This window comes from Aythya marila (assembly GCF_965140915.1).
Source record: "Aythya marila genome assembly, chromosome: 10".
Classification (NCBI taxonomy): domain Eukaryota; kingdom Metazoa; phylum Chordata; class Aves; order Anseriformes; family Anatidae; genus Aythya; species Aythya marila.
The window spans coordinates 15,558,511-15,579,052 of NC_139051.1; the positions used below are offsets into that span (position 1 = coordinate 15,558,511).

Below are 20,542 nucleotides of genomic sequence, written 5' to 3' on the forward strand. Positions count from 1 at the left end.
ATGTTGGGTATAGCACTTTGTTTGCCTGGGCACAGAGGAGGCCAGCAGTCGGGCTCTCAGGCTGGGGCTCGCTGCAGCTACCCGGAGCTGTCCACCTCCCCGCAGCACGCCATCCTCATTTCCTCTTGTATCGGAGGCACCGGGGCTGTTTTAGTAAGCTTTCCTTTCCTTTCTCTAAAAATCTACATTGGTTCCTTTCTGGTAAGTCATTACTGCCTCTTTTTTTAGGAGTGCTTCTCTTCCTATTTTTTGTGCCTGAAATGAATGTTGTTTCTCATGCCGAGCTCAGCTCGGTTGACTCGAGCTGTCATGGAGATGGATAATGATACATTTTTTGCATCAGCTTTTAATTTTGGAGCACAGGTGGAACTCATCCAAAAAAGGTCCCTGCAGCCTTCCTGGCTTCTGAGTGACAGGATACGAACCCACTACTGCCAGGGGGGCTGTGGAAGGGACCGTGAACGCAGTCCTGATGGAGCCAGACCCCCGGCCAGGTCCCTCAGTGCCCGGCAGCAGCGAGCCCCTATCCCCATTGGGGCACTTCCCCACGGCAGGCCAAGAGCTGCAGAAACCCCTCCAGGTCCTTGACTGCATCGAGCCTGCAGCTCAAAAGGGAGCCTTGCAAAAACAGACTTCTGTGCCGCTCTCCGGGGGGGGAAAGCCAGCAGCAAGTCAAGGGAACAGGCAGGCTGCCTCTGCTCTTCTGTTTGAATTGGTTTCCAGAATGTGATTTTCCCAAAATAACTTAATTGTGTATCTTTTTTTTTTTTTTTTTTTTTTTTTGAGAACGTTCTATATTTGTTGATGAGCATTAAATTGACATTTTCTGAGAACTGTCCAAAACAGCTCCAAGAACTCTTCCCAGAGTGGCAGTGCCTCGTTCGGAGCCCGTTGCTGCGCGTGGTTATGGCTGTCTCATCTTGTGTGCATTGCTCTGCATTTCCTGACCTTGGATGTCACCTGTCACGCCGTTACAAGACATCAAGTTCAGGAGAGCCTTCTGAAGCTTTTGGCATTCAGTTTCATCTTTGAATACTCTGAATAAATTTGTGTAGATCAGCAAACTTGTCCCTTCGTTGTCTGCCTCCTTCCCAGGACGTTTCAGAGCATACCCCATTTCTCCCACTCTGTATCACCGGTTGTCAAAACCTGACCATTTACCTCCGTGCTCATCTTCCTAGACCTCGTTCAGCTGTTAATCCACAAGACCGTTTCCTCTTATTTGATGATATTTTACTTCTTTTTTTCTTTCATTCTTTCTTTGTAAGATCCTTTGACTTTGCCAAAAGCTGTCTGCAAGCGGAAGGGCCCTTCTCAAGCTGTCCACCTCGTTTGTGCCTTGACTTCTCCACCAACATCCTCCGGATCCGTGAGCTGTGAATTTATGAGAGCTTGTTGGTTGCCATTGGACCTGTTCCTCCATGTGCCTCCTGATCCGGTCCCTGACTGTGGTGTGAGCTGCCTGGCGGGTGCACGCAGCCATCCTGCTGGATTGTGCTGCCCCAGAACCTGCTGAGCCCTCCTGGAGATGGGTGGCGTGTTCAGCACTTCCCACTTGTGATGCTGGCACTGATTTAAGCAATCGGTTGTGCAGCACGCTGGTAGCTCAGCAGTTCTGTATTTGATTTCCTGAAGAACTCATAGGTGCATTCTGCCGAGCCCCAGTGATTTGTTATTATTCATTTCATTGATTTTTGTCCTAACATTTCTCCTACTGACACTTTTCTTGAGGCAGTTTTTCAGACTAACCCTGTATATAAAACACTTCTGATGCAGGAACCTCCTTAAATTTCTCCTCAGCCAACAGCATTGCAAAGCTTGGATTCATCTTCTCTTTCATTCTTGTGTTCCCTGAATATTTCTGTTGCAACTCAATCATCTTCCGGCTTGATAGGTTCTCTGGCAGATTTCCCATTTCTGAAGTTTTGGAAATTCTCTGTTTTTTTGGCCCAGTTCACAAGCTGTTTCTCAAGGGCTTCTCTCTCTGTTTTATTAGCATTTTAAATGCAGTTTGCCAGAATTTGTTTGGTTTTGAATTTTTCCTCACAAAGATAAAGCTTTTGTTTTTTGAAGGTTTGTTTTTTGCTCCTGTAGCATCCTTAGCCACAGAAACTTTCCTCTCTAACCCTTTCAGCTGCTGCCTCTTACCTTCTTTTTAACAACCTTTCTCGCCGTCTCTGAGTTTCTCTGATTTAAATCTAAATCCTGCAGTAGTTGTGTACTTGTTTTTTCCATCCTGGGAATATACTGAAGCTGTGTCTGACCTGGTCACTGTCATTTCAAGTCCCTGGTGGCAGTTTTGGTGCTGAAGTTGGATGCTGCCTTGCCGTCGGGACCGGCCGACAGCCCCACAGTCGCTCACGTGGCTGCTGTTAAAATCAGAGCGACTTGAGAGGGGGAATCGTGTAATTGCAGATTTACAAGATAAGCTATCGTGCCATAAAAATCCCTTAGTTACGTGCCACAGTTCAGCTTCTGAACAAGACAAAGGTCTTGGGTTTTCCTGTGGGGCCTGAGCTGGGAAATGTAAGCCAAGCAAGCGGGTGGGGGCGGAGGGGCGAGGTGCTGCTTGGACGTGTGCTCTGCCCGCCACGCTCACCACTTCTGGCGGGCACGGTATTTTCAAGGCTGTCCCCACCCTTTATAAATTACATGGTTTTAATGATGCACAAATGACTTGGTTGCAGAAATCAGTTGGACCCAGGAGGGGTATGGAGGCACTGAGCAGGCAGGTAGGAATCGGATGGATAGGGTGGGTGTCAGCTGGCACCTCGCTGTGACTTCTGGGGACAGCAGACCCCTTTCTGCCACCCCTTGTCTGTATTCTGCCTTGTGTGGGTAGCAGGCCTGCATCTTGCTTTGCAGCAGGGCTCTTCATCGTTTCTTGCAGACCTCCCAAATCCTGCAATGAACAGAGAAGCTCCACAGGCAGCAGCTTGCTTTAGCGCCTGGCCCGCAGCATCCCCAGAGCAGGAGGGGCAGAAAGCTGGCCTGCAGGCTGCACTGGGAGAATTCCAGAACTGGCTGGGCTGGGAAAGGCCTTGGATCACCCAGTCCAACCACCAGCCTGGCCCACCGAGTCTCACTGCTAAACCACATCCCTTGGTGCCACATCCATGCATCTCTTGAATGCCTCCAGGGCTCCGGCTGCACGTCCTCCTGGTGCAAACGCAACTCCCCCGGGAAGGTCTCTGGGCTGGTGTGTTAGGCTGGGGTCACACAGGGATGGGGTGTCCCTGTATGGGCTATGAAGGAAGGCATTTGGGGGGCCCAAATGCTTGCCCCAATGAAGGGAATCCTTGCGCAGGAGCTAGAGCACGTTCTTAAGCATGGGGAGAGGCACGTCTGTGGTGCTCAGTCCCAGGGAGGGTGCCTGGCAGAAGCTGCATCTTACTTGACAGGGATTGAGCAGCCCTGGAGCACGAAGCTGCAGGAGAACTGGGTTTTTCCACTGCTCACAAAAGTAATTCATTACACACCACGACCTTTCACGAGAGTGCTTGTGTTAGCATCTACTAAAATCCCTTCTGACAGTTCCCAGTCACCGTTTCATGTCTTCTCTTCTGCAGTCTTTTCCCCCGACCTCTCTGGAGCAGAATTGTGTTGTGGCATTCGCTGGTTTTAAACCCTCCATCATCCACAGTTCCAGCCTGGACTTCATCGGGTGTGGACATCAGCGTAATTGAGCCAGGGGCAGCTGTATTTAAGACGGTGCTGATTTTTAATTCTGTAACTGCTTTTTTTTTTTTGTCCAAGCAGAGTCTAGTCCAGAACTCCCCGTGTCAGACGCGGAGCCTTCAGAGCCGTGAAGCTGTCGGCAGCAATGTTCCTGAGCTCTGCAGATGTTTCAGCAGCGCTAGTGTGAGGTTTTTGGTGCACAAAGCCCAGACCGTAGGCCCTCCCCGTCAGGCAGTTCTTCTGTTTACCGACCGAAAGGTTGCACACCCTATTTTCTCATCTGACCTGGCAATAGGTAGTACATTCCGACTAAAATTTGGTATTATCCTATGCAATTCCTGTGCTGAACCATAGGCACTAGAAATCATTTTTCTCTACGTCACAAGCAACTCAAAACCGGCGCCATTTCACCTAGAGTGCAATTCCCCTCCTGTTCAGCTACCTCTTCTTTCCTAAATAGGCTCTATTCACCCATTCTTAAAATCAGCCACGTGAGTGCTCACATCAGGTTTCAGTCAAACCAAGTAGGTCAAATCCGTGCTCGTAGCAGAGCAGCTCCAATTCCTGATTGTTAACCAAGCCTCCATCTTGCGGCTGGAAGCATCTGCACGTTTCCCCCTCTCATGCCTTCTCTGGGTTTTTCTTCTCCTCACCTTGGTTTTATTGCAGGGGAACAGTCATTTGGGGTCCCTCTTTTTTTTCTGCTAGCACAGGAGACTTGCTCGTCCCTGCTCGCTCATCGTCGGTGCGGATCTGAAGCTGGGAGATCTCTCCCACAGACATACCCAGTGCTTCGGAGCCCCCTGCGGACAGGATTCCTGCTGCGGAGGTGGGAGCTGGTGCCCAGCAGGGTGAGCAGTGGCAGGTAGGGGCTGGGGCTAGGGGAGAGCTGCTGCTCTTCTCTCCGAGCTTCCCACGTAAGGCGCCGCAGGCAGGCTGCGTTAACAGCCACGGTGTCCATTTTCTGTCTGTCATTAGTGCACGCTCTTACAGCAAAGGTGCTGGCAGCGGTGGCAAAGCTGCGTGCCAAAGGACCCGTTGATGCACCTTGGGATACTGGTTTCAGGCCTGGGTCTCGTCTGCAAAAATTTAGTGGCTGCAATGAGCCTACTTGAGTTAAATTAGAGCAAATTCCCTTCTACTTAAAGCGAGGAATTCCCAGACAAGAAGGCTGTGCCGATTTAATGGGAAGGGATGGCAATCCAGTGCTATTTTATCGTGTTGTTTTCATCTTTTCCTAAAGCTGATGACATCTCTTCACAGAAGCTGCCGTGCTGTCAGAAGTTGGGCTTACGGCAAATCATTTTTTTATGAAATTGAACTTTAACCGGCACGCTGCAAGTCTAACATTTGTTTTGGCTGTAAATAGTGCTTTATTTCTAAAGCCTCCCCGATTCTTGTTATTTCAATGAAAAGCTGACATTTTTACTGAGGGGAAAAAACAGGCAGATTAAAAATAAATAAATAAATCAGAGGCGCTGTGACATCGTGCATCACTGAGCGGGGTTTGTGGCGAGCCGTTCTGCCCCCAGCCTTCATTATGCTCCTCGTGGTCCCGATGGTGCTCCCCCTGCCCACCCTCCTCCCCGACAGGCAGGGGGGCTCTGGCACAGGGGATTAACAGAACCGCTCGTCTGACCTCCTATTGATAACTCATTAGTGGGCAGTGGAATAAATGGAAACCTCGGTGGTGTAATTCTTAATGAGCCCAGTCAAAGGCACTTGATTTTTTTTTTTTTCCTGGACAAAATTATAACTCTCGATGAAAGTGAAAGTGGTGATGAATGTTTGGAGTCTGCGGAGACATTTGGCTTTGCCCGGTGCTCTGATTAAACAATTAGGGTTGTGCAAAAGCCAAACAGCCCCCGTCAGATGGGTGAAATCCTGCCTTATTAAGGCACCTCGGTGCAATTTCTTGTGAGCAGCACTGGAGGGGGCTTCCTTTGGTACCGGTTAGCAGCCTGGCATCTGCCCAGGAGAGGTGCCCTGCCTCGGGCCGGACCCCTGGAGGGGGTGTTGGGGTAGAAGGGCTGGAGCAAGGCAGCACGGACGTGGCCAGTAGCTTCTCAGGTGCATGCTGTCCTGCGAGTCAATTAGGGCCCTGCTTTGGGGATGGGACTCGGTGGTCCTGTAGGCCTCCCCTTTGGGTCAGACCCTATAAACACCAGCCGTGCCGGGTCCAGGTTCATATTCCCAGGCTTACAGTTAATTTCTGACCCTGTGTGTAGGAGCCATATCTGACAGACCAGGCGGCTCCCTTTTGGCCCTAAAACATCACGGGCGCGTTGAGTGGCACAGGTGAGAGCCCGGCCTGCAGCACGGGGGTACCCCCCCTGCCCGGGGTGGTTGTACATCACCGGGGGGCCGTGGGGCTGCTGCCCGCACCTCCTAGCACCTGGGCAGAGGAGAGGAGCCAGGACGGCACTTTCTGTTTTGATGAGAAAGGCACTCGAGCTAAATTAGGCAGGCTGTGAGTGCTGCTAGCTCCAGCTGCAAAATGGGGCGATAACCGCCTAACTGCGCCGTTTCCACTCGCCTTCCTGGATCAGGAACCGACGCAGCCCAAACCCAGCATGGCGTGAGTGCTGCTCTTTGCTCTTCAGCCTGGAGCAGCTCAGTTCCTCCCTTATTGCCTTGCTTTATTGCGTGGTTCCGCCTTGCAAGAACGGGATTTCAGCCTGCAAATTCCCAAAGTGCTGTTTTAATATTTATTTTCATCTGAGTTCCTATTACTGTGGCAACATGGACTTTGAATTTCATTAGTTTTATGCATTTAAGTTCCCTTTTTAAACCCTCTTAAGGTCATACCCCGCGTGGATAAATGGTAAATTTATTACATTTGAGATTCGGGGTAATGTTTTTCCTTAACAGCTGCAGATGACAGGTAGGAAGGGCACCGAGGCTTCTGCCTTCTTGAGAAACATTTGTGGGCGTTATCGGTGAGCACGTGCACCAGATCCCAGGGCTTTTAGGCAGCAGAATAATTACATAAACTCCTGTCACAGAGGCATTCTTGCTAGCAAAGCGCCCTGGGCTCTGAGCAGCACAGCAGGGCACGGGTCGGGGTGTGCAGGGCGCAGGGCCGTGCTCTGGCATGGGTTAAATCCAGCACCTGGGCTGCCCCACAAGGGGGGAGGCTGGGCGCCAGCACAGAGCCATTAAGCTCTTTAAGTGCTGTCCTTGGGAGTACCAGGAGAGCTGCTCCTAGCAGTTAAAACTCCCATGTCTTCTGGGGAAGGGAGGTGTAAGGGAGGGGTTGCCACAGGCACAGCTCCCCGAGCGTCCCGCTGCTGCTTTTCTCAGGGCTCAGCCTTCCTCAGGTGGTGTTCTTCCATAGATGTCTCTTTTTGGTCTTAAAAGGCTCCAAAACATGAGTTGTGAGGGGGCTGCTTAGCATATTTCAGCCATCCTGGGGGTTACTGGTTCCTGCTGGGGTGCTTGCAGGGAGCCTCCAGGCTGCCCACGGGCATCTTCTGTGCAACTTTGTGCCCAGTGCTCAGCACCGAGTGCGCAGAGTAATTCAATTGCATCGCCGCTCGGTTGCGTAAGGGAAAGTTCAAGTCATGCTCTGTTTTGTAAGATGAAGCGCATCCTTCTGCCGACCTGAGCAATTTACCTCGTTTGGGAAAAAATTTTGCTCTGCCTCCACCAGCTGAGCCGGGACTTTGGGGAAGGAGAGGGTGCTCGGGGGATGGCGCTGAGTATGTTGGCTGGGCTCGCAGAAATCGCTCAACCTTGGCTCACAGCTGTGTGTTTTCCTGGCATTTCAGCACGCCGAGGAGACCGGAGCAGCTGGACCAGGCGGCGGGACAGCGGTCTGCCTTCCCCTCGCTGGCACCCGGCTCGGAAAGCCCCCGGGAGATGCGCGGCCGCGGGCAGGCGGAGGGACAGCGGAGGATGCTCCAGGTGGATGCGCGGGGCCAGAGAGCGGGGCGCTCGCCCTCCGCGTCGCCCGAGCGGGGCAGCACCCCCACCTCGCCCTACTCGCTGCCCCAGATCGCCCCCCTGCCCAGCAGCACCCTCTGCCCCATCTGCAAGACGACGGAGCTCACCTCTGCCCCCAGCCAGCCCAACTACAACGCCTGCACCCAGTGTCACAGCAAGGTCTGCAACCAGTGCGGCTTCAACCCCAACCCGCATCTCACCGAGGTAACGCCTGTCACCCCAGCCCTGCTCTCCACGTTTTTTATGGAGGGTTGAAGCTCTGTGGGTCGTGAGGGAGCGTGGCAGTCCTGGTTTCCTTCCTCCAAGAAATTGCAGCTTTGCTTTTGGCAGCTGCAGAGCGTTAGAGGCATTGCTGTTGGGCAATTCTCTGCTGGCCACTCAGTGGGTAACTGCAATAACAACTGCAATTGCTGTAACGAGGCGTGGGGGAGTTAAGGTAGTTAAAGGGAAGGGCTAGCCTAGCCCTGAGGTTTGATCTCTGGCTTCATGGTGGGACCTGAGGTGTGTGGCTGCGAGGAGGCCATGCGTGTGAAGTTGCCCTCAGCTCGTGGGGCTCAACAGCAGGGGGTGCAGAGAGCAGCAGCTGGCAGTCCTGGGGTGCTGCATGCCACGGGGGATGGTGGTTTTGGGGTGAGTGGAGTGCTTCTGGCTTCCTCGTCCTCAGTGGCCAGTGGTAATCAGCTGGGTGTTGGTTTTTACTGTTGTAAAGATGCATTTATCTCCATGGAGATCGCAATAAGGTCTCGGATCCCAGCAGAAGGCTCCACAGAGGTTGCAGGATTCCTGTTGCAGGTGCCCCAAGAGCTTCACCACAATTAGCACAACCCAAGGGTTGTCCAGCGGAGGTGTTTGCTTTGTCATCCTCTTCGAGGGACTGGCTGCTGGGGGGACAGCAGCTGCTGCCTGGGGTGACTTGCTTTCCTTATTTGCAGTATTCCTTCGGCAGCTATCATACAACAACACAGAAGGGTGCCTGAAGCACTCTGGTGGCACTGAAAAGGGTGAAAGGGAGGCAGCTTGCAGGTTTACATGGTTGCTGTATCCCGTGGTGATAGGAGTCAAGCTATGGCAGTCACAGAATGGCTGAGGCTGGTGGGGACCTCTGGGTCCATCTGGTCCTACCCCTGCCCCCTATCAAGCAGGGATACCCAGAGCAGGTTGCCCAGGACCACGTCCAGGCAACTTTTGAAGGTCCCTTCCATAATGCAGGGATATGGGGAAAAGCCACAGAGAACAGAGTGAGCCAGATGCTAGCCAGGGTGTTTCAGCACAGGGATGGGACATGGACAGGTGGAGCCATTTGCCTGAAGCAGCTCTCAAATCCATACCTCTGCTAAAACCACTGCTGTTGTCTGAGTTTTTGGGGTCAGTGCCACGTGTACCCTCTGCCACGCAGCTCGAGGTGAGCACCAGGAGCTCGGTGGTACTGGGGAGCAGGGAGCCCTACCCAAGCTGGGGCACTGCAGCAGCTCCTGAGCATCCCTCCCCTCCAGAGGTCATCTCATCGACTTCTGCTCAAAGCAGAGATCGAGTGAGGTAGCTCAGGGTTTTATCCAGTTGGATCTCAAACACTTCCAAGGGTGGCGACTGAGCCTGCTGCACTGCCTGCCTCTCCTCAATACAAAACTTTTTCCTCTATCCTGCCTGATCCCTTAAGCCCAGCAGGTGCAGCAAGGTTGGTGCACGGTGTTTCTGGTGATGTGATTTCCTGTGGTTATATTTTCCAGTTGTGTTTGCTTACAGGTAAATCCATTTTCACAGGAATAGTTCACGTCTCTACTCATGGCTGGGGTAGATACAGCTTTCTAACTTCTCTTTCTGCTTTCAAGGCTGATAAGCAGGACTAAATCATCAGAAATGTCAAATTTTCTAATAAAACTGAAACCAAGGAAACAAAAACTGTTTTACGCAGTACATCCCCTTCTGCACAATCTGTGGCCTGCCAGAAACCACAAGTATGGTGAGATGAGAGCTCCGCCGCTTGCTTGGCGTGGCGCAGCCACGGGTAGCGGTTTCTGAAACCCTTGCAGGAGCCACAAGGTCTTGAAATAAGGTGTTTGTATAAGCTTGGCGTGTCTTAATATCTATAAAATACACGCATGCCCACACGTAAAGAACTAACAGCAGGGTTAGTGTGTGGGAGCTGCAGTCTGTCAGGCTCCATCCTGTCACTTCTCAAGCAGATGTCTCAGACAAGGGCTCACTGTACCCCTAGCAAAGCACCTGAACCCTGCAATTAGATGCTACTTTATGCTCCAAAGGATGCACGTTTTTTAAAAAAGACACTTTTATTTCATTATTTTTTTTTTCATATGGCTTGATGATCATTTTATTTTAAAGGCAAGTCATGCGTTTATATCGTTCCTGAGCAGTTGGCCTCTTGGCGTCTGGCAGCGGCGTGTCTCGAGCTGATTGCTTGCTGAGCAAAAATATCCCGTTTGGTTTCTTGTTTGTTGTCTTTGCATTTCTTTGAGCATCAGCTCATTCTTGTCTCGCGGGGCTGGGGAAACAGACGTTCCTGTCCCCTCTCTGTGTCGCTTGGAGTCGTACAGGCAGTTAATCAGATTCTTGCTCAAAATAAATGCTGTCGTAGCTCTCAGTTCTGTCGCGTGCTGGTGTGCGAGTTTTCCCATTCATTCACTAATTTTTCTGAAGGTCAGTGCTCTTCGCTAGGTGGTTATTTTAAGCCTGGGGAAATTTGAAGCAGGGAGCTACCAGAGCATCGTTAAAGACTGGAAGTGAAATGTGAAGAAGTAACGAAATAGTGTGGTAAAATTTATCAGTTGACTCGTGCTCCCATGTATGAAATAGGCTTTTGAATGGAAATGGAGTATTTCAAGTGCAGTCTTGTGATCCTAATGCTCTGCTAGGATTTTAGAATTTCTCGTTGAAACTTTTCCTAATTTTCCTCTGGCTTTGAGGATTTATTTATTTTTTTGTCAGGCTGTTCTGCAGGACCACCCTGGTACTGCTGCTGTCTCCTCTGTGAGTGAATAGCTCGGTTTTGAGCGAGTACAATAGGTTTAGAAAATCTTTTTTCTCCATCTTTTGCTTTGTAATGCTGTTCGTGTGGCTTCTGCCTGATCCCGCAGCATGTTCATCTGATTGGATTTGCTCTGTTTGGTATAATGAGGAGGCAGGCATCCTATCTGTTCCTTGGGGGGTTTGAAGTGTCATAGCACATTGCTAATCTGGGAAATGTATTTCTTCAGTATTGTCTTAATTTTATTTTTAGGTTGCTTTTAATTCATTTTCTCCCCATCTTAAATGATGTGGGTTTGTTTGTTTGTTTGTTAAAAAAAAAAAAAAAAAGAGGTTTTGATTTTAATCAAGAGTAGTGGCACAGCATTAAAATACATGCTTTAATTCGTGTTGAAATGATGCTCACAGCTAATAGGTTTGCTTGGGAGTGTTTTAGGGTCGTAGGGAATCCTTGCGTTCTTCCTTATGTTTCTGTTGTGCTTTTTTCCAATTTAAAATCGTGTTCATCAGACGCAGTTTCAGAAGTATTCAGATGCACTCAGTAGATTTTATTTTTTTTTTCCCCTGAGCAAAAGGAGCATGTTTATACGTGTACGGCCCTCACCAGGTTTCTTCCTTTGTCACACCCCAGCTGTGGTCAGGAGGACGAGGAGCTCGGCGGCTGGCTTCCAGCAGCGCAGGAGAAGCTCTCGGTGGCTCCCGAGCTGGCTGTGCTGGGAGGGGGCAGCAGCTGTGTTGGTTCAGCAAATCACTTCACAAAGAACGAAAATGAAGGCTGAAAGCTGCAGGAATCGTGAAGGTGCTGGTGTGCTGCTCTTCCGAAAGCCGATTGCTGCACTTGGCGTGTTTTTTGGCAGGTGAAGGTGCCGCCGAGCCCAAACGGTGTGTGCGCGGTGGCATCGCGCCCTGCAGCTGGCCAGGCACACGGCACTGGGTCAAGTCCCCCGTTTTGGGATGGCTTCTGAGGTAGCTGCATCACGAAGCAGGAAAAGCCAGAAAAATCAATCTGTCGTTGTTGTTGCTTTGCAGATCCAGGAGAAATTTCCAAAGCGTTGGGTGGAAGGAGAGCCACGCTAGCTCGATCCCGAGTTGGCTGTTTGCTTTCGCACCGCTTCAGCCAGCTCTGAATGTGATTGCAGGGAATAATGCTTTTTTTTTTTTTTTTTTTTGGTGTGAAAATGTTGTTAGGCCTCCTGAATCTCTCTCCCTGGACCAACAGGTTGTGTGCACGCATTCCCTTCCTTGCTGATGACCTTCACCTCTTAATCCCCTTATCTGTGCGCCGAGCATGCCAGTCCCCCCTTCATCCCGGGTCTGCAGCGTCACAGTGAGGTGCTGCTGGCACCTCCTAGCTGGTTTTTTTTTTTCTTTTACTTATTTCTGCTCTCCCTTTTTTTATTGGGGCAGCTAGCTCTGAATAGAGCAGCTGGCCTGAAGCTGGAGAGCAGCACACTTGCACTTGCCGAGGCTTTCTAAATATAAATGGCTTGCTTGCCTCTGCAGCCACTGCTGCAGGCTGAGCAGGGGCTTCTGCGGGCTGCCTGCAGCGGCGTGCGCGCTGCCTGCTCGATGGATTGCCGTCCAAGCCGGAGCCAACAAAAAAAAAAAGCTCGTGAGTAATCGTGGCTGTTCCTTCCCGTGCTCTGCCTCTCGCTCCTCTCTGCAGAGACGGCTCCAATAAGGAAAGATCCACTCGAAGAAAATGTCACGAGCAGCTTGGCCAACCGGTGGCCGGTGACTAATGGGGCTGGCGGTGCTCTCGGTACCGCTGCCGAGGAGCCAACAGCGGGTCCCAGCGTGGAAAGGAGAGGAGAGGAAAGGAGGGAGCACTGAGGGTGCCGGGTGCTGCCCAGCAGCATCTCTTTTGACCTGAATTTTAGCTGATGGCCGTTGTTATTTACAAAGCCACGTGGGCTCCTCGCACCAGAAACCCAGCCTGGTTTTCTGAGCTGGCTTCTTCCTAACCACCCTCCTGCCTCTTGCTGGGGCACGGCTGCATTTTGGTACTTACAGGCTAAAAGGGGATTTAGGTAGTGTGAAAGCATCAGGAATTTCCAAAAATAGCCCCGTGCAGGCAGCAAGGTGTCTGCAAGCATCACAACAGCAGGTCACACCCGCCGAGGTGCTCCTCGCAGCTGGAATTGAAGCTCACGGAGCCTTGCTCGTGGCTTTGCCTCCAGTCTGAGACATAAGGTGAGGCTTGGCCCCTGGGCAGCACTTACCGGAGGGGTGTGGTGCTAATTGGACTATGAAAACTGGTTAATTGAGCTCTGATTGAAATGCCCTCTTATCTAGACTGCAAACCTTTTGATCGAGGACAGCCGAAGGGTGGGATTTTTTTCAGCTCTGGATTTGGCTCGCCTTGTAAATATGCTGTGCCGTTGGCTTGGCTTTTTTTTTTTTTTTTCTCCGAGGGAAATCAAAGTGAAGTTGTTGCAGTGGCTCAGTAGGAGAATTCAGAGAGGGAAATGTGGTCTTAATGGGATCGGAATAGACCACGCAGCAGGTCTGTGGGATTAAATGTGTGTCGAAACGAGTTAAGGCAGGGATGCAGCACGGCGCTACGACAGCCGGGGGTGGGTGCTGGGGGAAGGCAGCGCTCTGCTGGCTCCGGGAGCTCGTTTCTGCCTGTGACACCCCCGGGCATCTTCCCAGGCACCCCAGGGCCAGTTCCAGCTGCGTGGCTGGGTGCAGGAGCGCGAAGGCGAGGCAGCACCCAGCACTGGTGGGCTTCATTTGGGCACGAAATGTGTGTTGGAACTCCCCCAGGATGGGAAGCAGGCCCAGCGCCGACCTCCTGCTCCCTCCAGCTGCCTGCTCGTCCTCCTGCCTGCAGCCCTGGGGCTGGGCTGGCCGGCTCCTTGCTGCCAGGGGAGGCTGGCAGGGGACAGGGGCGCGCATCGGTGCTGCGGGAAGGGGGTTTGGTGCCCCGCGCCCCTCTGCTGAGCGTGACACACCGTACTGCTGCTGCAAGGAAGGAGAAGCACAAAGGCTTGGGCTCATGCGTTTAGCAAAGCCTGGCTTATTGTGAATCATCCGCTGTCCTTATCAGAGCGCCACAGACGGCGTTTGCATCAGTCACAGCACAGCCTGCTCGCGGAGTCGGCGGCAGCGCTCTTCCCGTTGAATTGCCGCAAGCAAGCAGCTGTTTGAAGCCCTGTCCCCAAAGAGCAGAGGAGCTTGTCGTTTTGCACAGAGCCCAGCTTTGCGAGATGTGTGGGCTCAGCAAACGTCCCCTGGAAAGGATGCAAACCCAGAGGTGTGCACGTATATCACTGCAAGAGGCTGGCAGCGTGGGGCCACGGCTGGGCTTGGGGCTAGCAAATGGGAGCCCCCAGGGGGGTGTTGGTTTAATGGGGTTTTGCCTGGTGCAGCACACCAGTGCATGAAGACGTGGGAAGGGGGAGCTGCAGGTGCTGAGCTGCTGCCAGCAGAGCTGGGAGGAGATGTGGCTGCAGCTCCTCGGGGCCACAGCTCCTCCCAAATCAGCGTAAGCACGGCTGTGGTCCACACGTGCTCTCCTCGGTCCCTTCTGCACTCTCCGGCATGTCACCAAGTCTTCCTGTCCTTGGGGACACCTCGCTTTGCTCCTGCCCTCCAGGAAGGTGCTGCGCTGTGCTCTGAAGGTCTTGAGCAGAGCACGGCGCCCAGCAGATGCAGCACAGGTCCAGTGGGAAGGTCTCGCTAAAAGCTAGTGGTCAGTGACAAGGTACCCCGGGGACCTGGCAAAGAGTTGAATTCCCTGAGCCTCTGGATTCCTCAGCAATCATGAACATGCTTATTGTGGGGAGAGGCTTGTCCTTGAGCACGCCTGCGTCCGTGCTGCCCACGATGAGCAGCCTGTGCTCTCCCTGCTGCAAAGCCTGCCAGGCCTGGAGAGCAGCAGCTATGTCCCTGGTGCTTGGTGGAGCTTGGCCTGCAAGCACAGGAGCAGCTAATGCACTGAAATTCTGTTTTACGAACTCTACCTTATGCTCTGCCCTGCCATATTAATTTTCCAGATGATATGATTGTGGCTTTCCTATTTGAGAGCTCTTTGAAAAATGCCACCAAGCCAGCACGCCGCTGCTGCCATCTGTCTTCTGAGTGGCTTCTGGGATGCCGTTAGCAGACAATGGTTATTGTCCTATTGAATTAGGAAGAAAGATCTGCAGGCACTTCTGAAGTATTGCTTTCCACAGGTAACCCTGGGTATTAATCCTAGTTGAGGCTGGGGTTGCGTTGAAGCAACCCTCTGTGCAGATGCTGGGAGCGTGTCCCCAGTGACAAGTCCTGGGGTCTGATGGCTCTGAAGGAGGTGCCCTCGGAAGGTCTCCAGCACCATCACTCGGAGCCCCCACCTCCTCCAGCCTCCATCCGTGTCCTCCTCCACCGCCACTTCCTCGCTGCACAAAGCACCGGGAGGCCCAAAGGGTGAGCACGTGGAGGCGGTGTTGGTTTGGGTGCAGAATGCTCTCCCTCCTGCTGCTTCCCCCTCACTGCTCCGTCCCTCATTTGCAGCCTGCTGTCCACTCACTGCGGTTCCTCATTGGTGTTTGGAGCTTGGAGCAAACCAAAGGGGGGGGGAAGGCAGCTGGGTTGATGCAGAGTGCTCTTCTTTACCTTTGTTTAGTCGGGATGGGCACAGTGCTCAGCTTGCACAAGGTATCCGCCTGTCCCGTGCCTGTTCTGGCCATGGTGGCAGTGCTGATGGAGGTGCTGAGCGTGTTCAGCACCCAGAGGGGCTGCACTGAGCTCTTGGGCTGCAGTAGGAAACATTTAGGTCATGGAGCCTGTGCTGGCAGAAGATGTGTAGCTGTCTGTCACGGCTGTAATGTTTTCATCAGAAATCAAGGAAGGGAAGCTTTTTTTTTTCCCCTCTCTTGGCCTGACAAGTTAATGTGAGCTTCTGTTGGATGCTGGTTGCTCTCAGCCCCTGCATGCCTTCTGCAGGATCTCCAGCTGGAGCAGCTCTGCTCTCCTCCCGAACGAGAGCACGCAACGTGCCTGTGCTGACGTCCCTGGTCCAGGCTGGCTCTGCTGGGCTCCCACCCTGAAGCAGTGGGAGAACAGTGAAGGGACCAGAAAGAGGAAAGTTTTGCTTCTGGGATATAATTTTTTTAACCTAGCAATTTTTATTTTACATTTTTCTCTTCTGTAGAAGTTTCTAGATCTGTAACCAAGGGCTCAGCCTGTCCTCTGAGCAGAACAAGGCTTGCAGGACATAGCAGAGTGCTTTCCTATGAAGAGTTTGTGCATCTTTTTGGGGTCTTTTGATTTAGATCTCCATGGCAAGCAAAAAAAAATCTTGATTTGAACGCCCAGTTTTAATCATGCTTTGCATTTGCATGTGTTAGTATTTTTTTTCCTTGAGGAAGGGGTGATTGCTGTTGTAGACGGGCTTGCAGTTAAGCACCCCCTTTTTGGAGGCGTACATAACAGCTAGGAAAATCCAATTAACGGCGGCGTGGCTGTACAGCTATTTGTTCACTTTGAATTCTTTGCAGATTTTTGTGTTAGAAATGGTGTGGTTTTTACTTAGCAGGTGGTGACTAGCACACCGTGTCCTGGTACGTTGGGACGGGAATAGCAGCCCTACCAGAAAAAGGCTGTTCCCACTGGAAGCAGGACCTGGAGGCACACGTGGCCATGAGCTGTGCCAAAGGGGATGCCCTGGAGACAGCAGGAGCCCCGTTCTGCAGCGGGGAGGTGACTGTCACCGCCTCGTGGCCTTGGTGCAGGGATGGCTCCTCCAGACAAACGTACCCAGTAGGGAACCGCCAGTCCCAGGCTGTCCTCTGGGGACAGGGACAGCAAGTAGCAGGCTTAAACTGCAAGGAAGTCGTAGGTTAACGTGTTGGGACTGCTCGCTGACAGGATGGTTAAGCCAAAGCCCCGATATTCGCCCTTCTAGTGCCCACCCAGTAAACCCACAACTGCTGGGAGGTGGAAGGACCCAATTTGGTGCCCAAGGACATGCAGCAGGGGCAGGAGGGGACATGACCCAGTCCTGCCTCGCTCTGTGGCTGCCTAATTTGTTCGATACCTGCATCTGCTGAGCAGCGTGAAAAGCCAAACAATGGCACAGGCTGTGTGAGTGATTTCAGGCAATTTTGGTGATTTTCTGTGCGAGCGATTTCAGCTGGGGGCAGCTCGTGCCGTTGCTTCTTTGGCCAGTGCTTAATAACAGGAGTTGCTTTTCTTTATTATTCTTAATTTGAGTTGTGGGATGAGCCTTTTCAGCCCAAATCATCCCCTACCACGAGGAACTCTTGCAGGATGCCGGTTGGGTCAGGACTTCTTAACGAAGGGCAGGTCACGGCAGCTTTGGGGTGTCTCAGGGCCATCGCATCAGCTCGCATCTTAGCTACAGCCATAGATCTGTGCCTCACCAGTCCTGTGGCTGGCTGGACTGAGAATTATTCATGGCAGGGAACTTAGGTTTATCTGGAGTAATTGAGTAATTAACTCTGTTTAGGTATTGTGCAATGGCTTGTCTGTCTCCAGGCCTTACGTTCTGCAAGAGCATCCGTTACATATTTAATCCATGGCAATAAAAATGCATTTTGCTTTGCTGCATTGGTCCACTCCAGTTTGTTCCCTTGCCCAAGCTGTTCATTCCAGCTGGTTTTCTCAAAAAAAAAAAAAAAAAAAGTGCATTGGACCACGACAAATGAGGAATAACTTGGCCACTTTAGTCTGGAGAGGATGGGAGGCAGAAATGGCTGCTCTGTGGCCCTCTCTGAAAATATTTCATGCTATTTATGTCAGCACCCAGGATTATCCGTATCATTTTAAAAACTTCTGTCCCACGTGGTTTGTAACTAGCAAAACAGAGCAAAATTAGTTGTGTGATGTCTGTAGACGGGGCAAAACTTGATGCCTAAAAGGACCTTGAGGTACTCAGGCTCACTGGGTTCATTCCCTGCGCTGCAGGTGCGACCTCCTGGTGCTGTGGTCGTTCAGGAGCATCCCAGAGGAACCAAAAACACGTGGTGAGGCTGCAGCAGGGCCTGCTTGGAGCAGCAAATCGGAGCCGTGCAGCAAATGAATGAGGGTTTTGTTCCACACTACCGCCAGGAAAGTGGGACTGCTTCTAAGTTAATCTGCTTTCAGGCTGCGTGTCGAGAGCAGCTCCTGTGCGTTGCAACAGGGGGATCGCACCGCTGCCGGGCTCAGCTGCCAGCTTTCCCCTTCGTGCCCAGGGAACCCCCTGCTCTGGGCACTGACAGCAGGCCCCTCGCTCCTCCTAGGCTACTGTTTTAGTTCTGTAGGAGTCAAAGAAGTTTCAGGGCCCAGAGGCTCCCGGTGTTGGGGTGCCTCGCTGCAGGGTACCGGAGCAGCAGCAGAGCAAGGCAAAGCACCCCATTAGGCTTCCCAGGAGCACGAGGGCTCGCGTCGAGGCCCTGCAGCTGCGGGGCTGGGAGCTGCACTTAAAGCACATCCATGCTGCAAGCTCATGAGGTAAAACCCTGGGGGGAAGCTCTGCGCAGCGCCCCGTGACCACATGTGGAGCAAAGCGTCCTCCGAGCACATCTGCGTGCCCGAACCTTTCATGTGCTCCCACGGACGGAGAACAAAGGCTGTCTAAACAGGAGCTAGTGAGGCAGCAAATCGCACAAGAAACATTCCCTAATGAAGTGGAAGGACTTGTCCCTTTGCCCAGGGCTGTGGCACTGCAGGCGCGCAGGGCTGGGCAGCATCGTGCTGTGATGGGGGCCTGGGGAGGAGAGGCTGGGGGCACCCTGGCAGGATCAGAGCGTAGGGTCTGGCTGCAGAAGGGGCTCTGCCACCCCTTGATCCCTCACGGGCATGGGTTTCTTGCCTTCGCCCAGGAGGCAGCGGCTCCCTGAGCACACGGGCAATGGGGACCTGGCAGGGGGAGCACCACCCTGCCTGTAACGGCAGGCCAAGGTTAGTTGCAAAGCTGTTCAGTGATGGTTTGTATTTTATTCATTTTTTAATTTGTTTGCTTAATCTTTGTGTGGTGTGGGGAGGGAGGGCGTGCAGATCCTGTTGTGCACGGGCAGGGGGTGGCAGGGGCGGCCGCCCCGGGGACAGAGGGATGTGCTGTGATGCACGCAGGCAAGGCAAGGCGTCTCCAGCAGCCTTTTTCCTGCCCTGCCTGTATCTCGGCAGCAGTCTCCTAGCAGGAGCACATTGTGTTCACTCTGCTGCCTTTTCCTCTGCTGTATGCAGAAGAGATGGCACCCATTCGTGGTTCCCGGTCATTTTGAAAGCAGCGGGAGAAGACTCGGTCTCAGTTAGTTTGGGGGGTGCTAACTAGAGAAAGAGGCTTTCTTAGGGGAAAATTGGTTAATAAATGACTAATAGGATGAAATGGCACTCTTATCCTGCAGCTTGGTTCTCTGGACAAATGCAATTTCCCATCTGTTGTTTGCAGTGAAGGAGATGAGTTTTGGGGGTTTGTTCCTGCTCGCCAGCATGGGTTGATTATTTCCTGGCAAGCGCTAGCACGATGATTACCGAGGGCTTCTGTGGCTTCCCCTTCTGGACAGAAGTGCCGGGGAGTGGATTTTATTTGTTTTGCTATCTTTGAAGAGAAAGCTGAGCATAAGGTGGCTGTTCTCAGAAGTGCCTCGCTGACCGATCCCCTTGCCAGTTAAGAGCCTGAACACCCCTAATTGCATGGTCCTTCCGGAGCGCTGCGTCCTTGTGCAAGCGTGCTTTACATTTTGACCAGGAAACTTCAGCCCACATCCCTGTGTGTACTGGCATGGAGCTGGCATGTGTTTTGGCCCGTCTTGAGGCCACGCTGGGACAGCCATCGGCTCCTGCCATCCTGTAGGGGAGCCTGCAGAGACCTTGTCCCCTGCTGCTGTCTCTTCTCCTTTGTGCCTGCTCCCCTAGGTGGGACCCTGGCTGGTGCTCCACGTTGCAGCCTCCCAGGGGGTGTTCTACAGGGCTCTTGCCTCACTTGTGTGCAGGTTGTGCACCGATCCAAACAGCGAGAGCTGCTTGCCCTGCTGTGAATAAGTGAGCACTGGGGTAAGCCATCCCTGTGCTGCTACAGGAGAAATGGGCAAAAGGAAATCTTCAGAACAATGTAGATATTTGTATTTGTTGTGCTCTCCACCAGCCAGCCTGAGATGGTGCGGGAAGCCTTCTCTGCGTGCTACCATTAGCTTTGCTTGCTTGTCAGGAGCTCTTCCAGGCTTTGCTGAGCTTTCCCTGCTTTCCCCCTGCAATTCCCACCTTCTGCCTGCCCTGCAGCACCCCCAGCCCCCCGCCATAGCTTGCTGCTCTCCCCCCTCTCTAGCTGGAGGCTGTCGTGTAGTGTCGCCTGTTCTCTTGGATCAGGCTGTTCCTTTAATTGCACGGCGCATAGCTCTGGCAGATTTTGGTGCGATGCTACAAAATGCAAGATGTGCCCCCAGAGAGCTCCTCCAGAGTTGATCCAGGAGGCATTGCAAGGAAGGGACGTTTCGCTGACTCGCTGATTTCTTTAGATGGTGGTTCTTCAGCTGCAGGCTAAGCTGATGAGCTGAAGGCGTGTGAGGACACTCAAGGCATGTCCCTGGCAGCTCTTCAGCTCCAGGAAGAGGCTGGGATGCTGCAGTGTTCCTCTGGGACAGCCAGTAGCACCCACTGATGAACCCCTTCTTCATCCAGCCAGTGATCCCTGGCACTGAGCCTTCCCTCAGGGCAATTAATGCAGTACTTTCATTACCAAATTACAGCCTTGGCTATTTTTATACCACCCTGGCTCTGGAGGGCCCGGTGGCAAGGGAGATGGGACCCTGCTCTTCAGGCACATCTGCTGGGGGTCAGCTTTGTGAGCTTGGGCTCCTGGAGGCCTGGAGTTGGAAAGCTCCTTGCTTGCTGTCTTGCAGTTCCCAAATGCGTTTTTCCAGGATTTTCAAATATGTAGAATGTTAAATACGCATTTTGGACAACTTGGAGGAAACCCATGTTCCTTTCCTTTGTTTGACAATGA

At 52.5% G+C, this 20,542-nt stretch overlaps 1 protein-coding gene across 5 annotated transcripts in view; it reads left to right on the forward strand.

Annotated features, from left to right (window-relative positions):
• Positions 1 to 20,542, forward strand: part of BSN (bassoon presynaptic cytomatrix protein) — a 69,089-nt gene that overhangs the window by 7,465 nt on the left and 41,082 nt on the right. For all 5 annotated transcript variants that reach the window (XM_082768043.1, XM_082768042.1, XM_082768044.1 and 2 more), the window contains exon 2: positions 7,449 to 7,827. In XM_082768043.1, coding sequence (XP_082624169.1) covers positions 7,449 to 7,827 — 379 coding nt within the window. The remainder of the gene's footprint in view (positions 1 to 7,448; positions 7,828 to 20,542) is intronic.